General features: G+C 36.7%; 1 protein-coding gene across 1 annotated transcript; it reads left to right on the top strand.

The window, feature by feature from the left end:
* Positions 1-3038: 3038 nt before the first annotated feature.
* Positions 3039-6430, top strand: LOC146556538 (uncharacterized). The gene is made up of 2 exons (XM_085250182.1): positions 3039-3128; positions 3812-6430. Exons 1-2 carry the CDS (start codon positions 3039-3041, stop codon positions 5735-5737), a joined length of 2016 nt encoding a protein of 671 aa, XP_085106308.1. The 3' UTR covers positions 5738-6430.
* The last annotated feature ends 408 nt before the right edge of the window (positions 6431-6838 follow it).

Below are 6838 nucleotides of genomic sequence, written 5' to 3'. Positions count from 1 at the left end.
GTAATAAGTAATACAATACTTTTTTAAAGTAATCACACCAGCATTGTTGATGGCCTGGATTTTCAGTTGGTACTTTGCGGTACTTTACTACCCTCACTCACCACCACAAAATCCAAGACACAAACTACAACTTGTAATTAGTTTACTGTTAACATGAACCCTCATTTACACCCACAAATACAAAACAAGTGGAAACCACTTGTAGAATAAAAGAACAAGGCAACTATTATGCCTTAACACCATTAAAGTTTAGCTGCTCCGCTGATATCAGTCATTTATCTTCACTAATCATAGTAGGCTAAATTTACAGGTCCCTCTCTCCTCACAGAAGCAGTGGTGTGTCTGAAGACTCAAGCAGTGAGCGTTAACCCACAGCTGCTCTGACTTTGACGCACAGCGCGTGGTACTGCAGGTGGACAGCGCTCCACTAACACCCCCTGCAACTCTCGATCAAACAGCTTTTCTAGTGGAAATTCAGCATTTCTGCAATTGATTAATTTTCAAAATCACGTCTCATTGATTTTTCCACTTAATTCAATAATCTAATTTAGAATATTTGACATGAATAGTTGATAGCCCTACTCTCTATATCCATGTGTCTCATCTGGACAGACTAATCAAAACATGAAAACAAATGAATCAAAAGATGCACATGAATTTTTGAATAAATTATCTCTCGTGTACATATATTACATGCTCTGTGTTGTAATTTATGCCCTCTGTGGCCACTGATAGACTCCCTAGTGTGAATGCCATTGGACCATGGAAGGAAGCAGGAGGACCTTGAGAAAAAGCAAAGTGCCATGCAAATCTTGCCCAGAGACACAGCACAACATGTCAGCTAAAATCTAAATCTTTATTGATTTCCAATCAATAAAATCAATAAAATCAAAATTACTTTATATATTTCTTTTGTTTTCAGATGAGGGAAATATTGTGAGATGGCAATAAGGGGTAGCACTGTATATGTGCCTTCTTTCCTTACACTAGCCCCATCTCTGTGGTCTCTAATAACACACTGTCAATACACTACAGTTATGAAGTGCCCCTTAGGGAATCACATCATCCGTCCTTCAAAATAGGTTGTTTGTTTATTGTGCCCATTGACATAAAAATGAAAATAAAGTCATAAAATTCCAGACAGACAGATGGACAGAGAAATATAAAGTTTGGATAGGCTCAAATCTGGGACTTCAAAGAGCTTTTTTCATCACCGGCTTTAATGAAGCCTTCTCAGAAGGGAGTGAGCAGTGAGACTTGCTTTATTAAAGCACAGTCACTAAGGGCCCCCTATGGACCCACATAACAAAGTGTGTCATTAAAAATTAACTTTGGGTGGAAGAGACTTAGTCACAGAGGAGAGAAGTAGCACCTAATCAGTCAGGTCTAAAGCTAAGAGGCCTGGAGAGTGACCGTGGCATGGCAGAGGTAAAGCTCTAGGTTTAGGCTACGTGAAAATCCCAGATATCACTGTACAGTGCAGAGATTAAAACAGATGAAAGGCTACTAGATTTCTGGAGAACAAAAGATATCTGGAGTAAGAAATAAAGAAGAAACTGGAAGGGCATCTGATAGTATGAAATCTGGAAAGGGGGCAAGATCAGATCATTTTCCTGTTGATTTGCATGAAAGTGTTAAAATAAAATAGTTAGTACTACTGTTATCACCATGGCAGCATTAGCTTTCTATGAACGGTGCTCTAAGTATATTACTTTCAAAGCATGGGAAACTTTCTATCAAACATGAGAAAATACAAGTTCTGATCTTAAAGGGATATGAAGAATTTTACCAAGAACAAGTCTAAATGTGTCAACCAGTAATAAAAATAATAAACACCAGAAGTGATTTTTTTTCTTTCTTTCTGTTTTCACTGTAAGGCAGGGTTTTCATAATGCTAGAAGAGTAAATATTATAAATAAAAGTCAGATAAAGCACAGATACAGATGGCTCTGTTTGTTCAATGTGCTGGAAAATTTCTGTTTGGAAAAAATTCAGAAAGTGTGTTCAGCTGATTCCAAGCACAGACACTTTTTTGGGACAAACAGGAATAATTCACACCCAATTTCTTTTTAAAGAGTCTCCACCATGGTTGCCATCTGTCTGCACTGCTGTTTACAACTTCACTAACAAATCTATGGAACAACGGTGGGACCGACTAAGCATAAGCTATCATTATATGCTGATGATGCCAGTTTTGTTTTGCCTTATTACAATGTATAAAATGAAGTCAGAAATTTACTTTCTAGTACAAATAAAAGAAGGAACCCACTTGCTTTACTGTTTAATGTCATATAACAATTCCTATACAAATTGTGCCAAACACAGAACAGGTTGTTTGTGGTAATTATGGACCTGTTTTCACTGACTGGCACATGTTGTGAAAGTTTCAAAACTACCTTCACATGCGTATTTATATAAAACACTGCAAAAGCTGGCTGGTAAGTATATTATTAAAAATTTTGTGTGAAGAGTATTCAAAATAATCTGTCTCTTTGTTAATATAAAGTCCCTTTTGGGGTAACCAGATTTTAGCCCAAGATGAGCAGATGCTACATTTAATTTTGGGTCCTTTGGGATTTAAAAGAAAAAATTTAGAATTAAGGTACAAATACTACGGAAGCGTAGAGCTGCCACCCAGGCAAAAGAAAAATACAAGTGTATCACGTTATAACGTGAAAGGTTTATTGTTCTAACAAGATACTTTTCCTGTTTGTACAATATACTATCATGTTTGTACAATATACTTTTCACGTTTGAACAACATAATATCACGTTATTACAATATACATAATTATCACGTTCGTACAATATAATTATCACGTTCGTACAATATAAATATTATATTGTACGAACGTGATAATTATATTGTACGAACGTGATCATATATTGTACAAACGTAAAAAAAAATACCATTACAATAACATTTTTTATTGTAAGAACGTAAAACGTGTTGCATTCGGAAACCCAAATCCATGGTAGTTGTGGAGAGTGCACGCTCGTCAGAATTGGCACTTAACTTTGAATGCCCTGCTTTCAACATGGACACAAACACTGATAGCCCACTTCTGAGATTTCTTCGGAATCGTGGTGTACCTGAGGACTGTCTCTTACGAATGCTACAAGAACACGTAAGTGCACTCTTGAGGGGGAAACTTGTAAAACTCGCTTTTTACGAAGTTACAGCGTCTAAAAATGTGACATATTGCTAAGTTAGCAACCACAGCGGTTTTCGCTTCTCTCGCTTTGACTGCGTAAGGACGTAACGGTAGGCTGCATTGGTGTGGATCTTTAATATGGAATGGAAAATGTAAAACAAATTAACCCGCTGTATAAAACTGGGTCGTTGTATGACCACATGTTACTACTTAACCCGTATGCAGATTCCAGGTTTCTTAAATATATTGCTATATTATGTGATGCACAATGTTTCCTTGTTTATCTAAAAACAAATGAATTAAACTGTGTTTATATTGATATTTGTCTTCAATTAAAAAAAAACAGTGAGTTCAACCCTTTGTGCTCTGTGCAACTGAAAGATACGTGAATACTAATTTACTTTTTCAAAGGTGGGCGTTGTATATACTGTAATATTTCTATTAATAACATGTTAGAGAATCTCATTAATGTTGCTGCCATAGAGAGAGGAAAAGAATAAATGCTAAATATTGATGGCTGCCACTAAAATAATAACAGACAATTATCAAAACACATGTGAAATTTACATACATTTTTTTAGTGAGGTACCTCATGTGGTGTGGCAGCAGGTATACCTTGTACTTCTGTATAGTAATAAATATCCCTGTTATTACAGATTGATGCCACAGTGATTGATTTCATGGATGACAAGACCCTGTCTGATTACATCCCAACATATGGTGACCGGATAGCTGCCAGACGGTTCTGCTTGGAAAACAGTGGTGCAAGTACTAAGGAATCAAGAAAAAACTCATTGCTCGAAAAATTGAAGGAAAAGATGGGAATCAATGAAAATGAGAAGAAACCTGATCATGAGGAGGCATTTGTTTCTAAGAGAAAAAGAACATATGCAAAAAACAACAAATGGGCTGAGAAAAAGACACGAAAAATTGAGTTAGGGTGGATCCATGAAGGTAAGCAAGTGAGAAAGCGCAGAGGAGGAGGAACAAGGACCTTTGATGTGCCCAAAGACTCCAAAAAAGCTGACATATTACAGTATGCTAAAGATCTTTTCTTTCCAAGTGGAAAAAGCAAATTTGGAAGATGGGAAGTGTTCAGTCATGACATATTAGACTATCAGGAAGAGGCCGTATTTGATGAAGATGTCACAGTTGGAGAACTCTATTCAGCACTTAAAATGGGAATGTTGAGATTTTACTTGTGCACAAGAAGATTTTCCAATGATGAAGATGATGAAGAAGTTTATGATAGAGGGAAAACACATGTAAACAATGTTACACAACTGACTGACTCACATCAAGGAGATGAAGAAGCTTCTCACACTGTTGTGATCTCATCATCAGAATCTAGGAATGCTGATGAAGATGTATTATTAGACACATCTGAGGTAATGATTGGACCCTACCTTGGAGAGCCTCTGCCTTGTCAACTTGATGACACTGTAATAGATGAACCATTCCTGCAGTTTGAGGAAGATGATCTGGTCATCACATCCATTACACTTCCTCCAACAAACACAGCAGTCAGTAGTCCAGAAACATCTATAAGCAATGAAGCAATAAGCTCTGCAGGATCATATGATGTTGTCTGTGTTACCATCAAACTTCACAGGGTTACTATTCTGGAGGAGATGATCAGCCAGTTCAAAGATCCAACACTCCTCATACACCCTCTAAAATACACCTACATTGATGAAAAAGGAGCTGACGCAGATGGCGTATCAAGAGATGTGTATGCTGCATTTTGGTCAGAGTTTGTGGACAACACAGCTGAAGGAGAGGAGTTCAGAGTGCCATCACTGTCTCCTAAATGGCAGGAAGAAGAGTGGAAATCCATGGGTAGAATTTTACTGAAGGGATTTCAAGACCATGGATATTTCCCTTGTCGCCTTGCTCCTGTTTTCACAGTGGCACTCATCTTCGGTGAGAATCAAGTATCAGATGATCTGCTGTTTGAAAGTCTTCTCTTTTACCTAAGTCAATCAGATAGGGATCTGATAACAAGGGCACTAAAAGAAGATCTTTCAGATGAAGACAGGGATGAAGTGCTGGATCTCATGGATCGCCTAGATGTATCAGTGCTTCCAACCAAAGAGAACTTAAAAGGCCTTCTTCTGAAAGTCGCACACAAACAATTAATCCAAAAACCAGCATATGCCGCAGAGAAAATGTCCTTAGTTGCAAGCTACTTCCTAAAAGAAGCTTTTCAAAGCCCACAAGATGTCCTACAAATGTATGAGGATAAAAAGCCAACAACGAGAAAGCTTTTGAAGTTGCTTACTGCCTCTCCCACCACTCAAGCAGAGAAGCAGAGCTTCAGATTTCTGCACCAGGACATCAGAGGACTTGACGATACAGGGCTCAGAAGGATGTTCAGGTTTCTTACTGGGTCAGATGTCATCTGTGTTGACAAGGTTGAGGTACTGTTCACGCCTGTGGATGGACTGGCACGACGACCTGTGGCACACACATGCGGCCCTCTTCTGGAACTACCATGGACATACACGTCCTACCCAGAACTACGAAATGAACTGAACAATGTTTTGGCTGCTAAAAGCTCTTATGAGTTCAGCATAGCTTGATTAAAGTCCATCATGTTTAAACCAAAGAATGAAAGGTTTGCACTAACAATGACTGGCTATGAAGCTCTAAAGTTTGTTAAACCCACAAACAGGGAACACATCATTGTATAAAAAAAGAAAGAGCTTAAATTTCAGGGAAGTGTTTTATTTCATATTTGAATTTATTTTCAAAAATTGTGGATAACATCAATTTGTTTCCACCATGAAAAATGTAAATTTCAGTTTAAATTTTCATACTTAAAAGTTTTACTAGTTTAAATGTTAACTAATTATGTTTAATAAGTTCATATGGTTAGCAGCAAGTGGTGAACTATGCTTATTATTAGTTCTTATCATGTGTCAAGGTCCTTTTCCACAGGTCTGTGGTGCAGTTTTGTAGGATACAAGATGTCTGCTAGAGGGGATGTTTTGTTTAGTAATAATTCAAAAGACTTAATATTAATTATTTTCAAGTATATTTTTTTTACCTTTCCACCAGTCATTTGTTTAGAACATATTTTAAGGGAATAACTTTGGAAGGCAATGTGTTTGATGCAATAGTTGACTGGAATAAAAGACAGAAAATTGGCACATAAGTTAAGTTTTGTAGTGTTTATCAAGAGTCCGTGTTTTCTTCTCCTTGAACACAAATAAAAGGGAGGTTAACATCTAACACTATTTGTTAATTATTAAATAATGCAGAATTTGTACATTTACCAGTTTACAAGAAACTGTTCGTGGATGAATAGCAGTTGCACAATGTGTTCAGTAAAATTGAAAACAATATTTCATGAATGATAATGTATAGGATCAGCAGTTTAAAAAATGTTTTTTTGACAGTCTTAAAACAGAAATCAGATATAATAGAAATTCCGTTAAAAAATAATTGGAAATGCCAAAAGGTTGGAGTACGCAGATTTGGTTAAATATATTTAGACATGCTTGCTTGCTACTATCTTGAACCGAAAATCCAAACAAAATAATAATGAATGTCTTTTCTATTGTTTATTGCACAAATAAAACATTGTACCCAAAAATATATGCGTAAAAATTCCCAAAGCCCAATTATATTTAGGTTTATAAGTCCTTCAGTATATAGGCTCTCAGGAAGAGATACAGTTC

This window comes from Mchenga conophoros, linkage group LG16 (assembly GCF_057382185.1).
Source record: "Mchenga conophoros isolate Kocher_MC1m ecotype Shallow Benthic linkage group LG16, M_conophoros_male_GT1.1, whole genome shotgun sequence".
In the NCBI taxonomy this organism is placed as follows: Eukaryota; Metazoa; Chordata; class Actinopteri; order Cichliformes; family Cichlidae; genus Mchenga; species Mchenga conophoros.
Note: the sequence above shows the minus strand (reverse complement) of the source record. Positions and strands in the feature narration are given on the sequence as shown.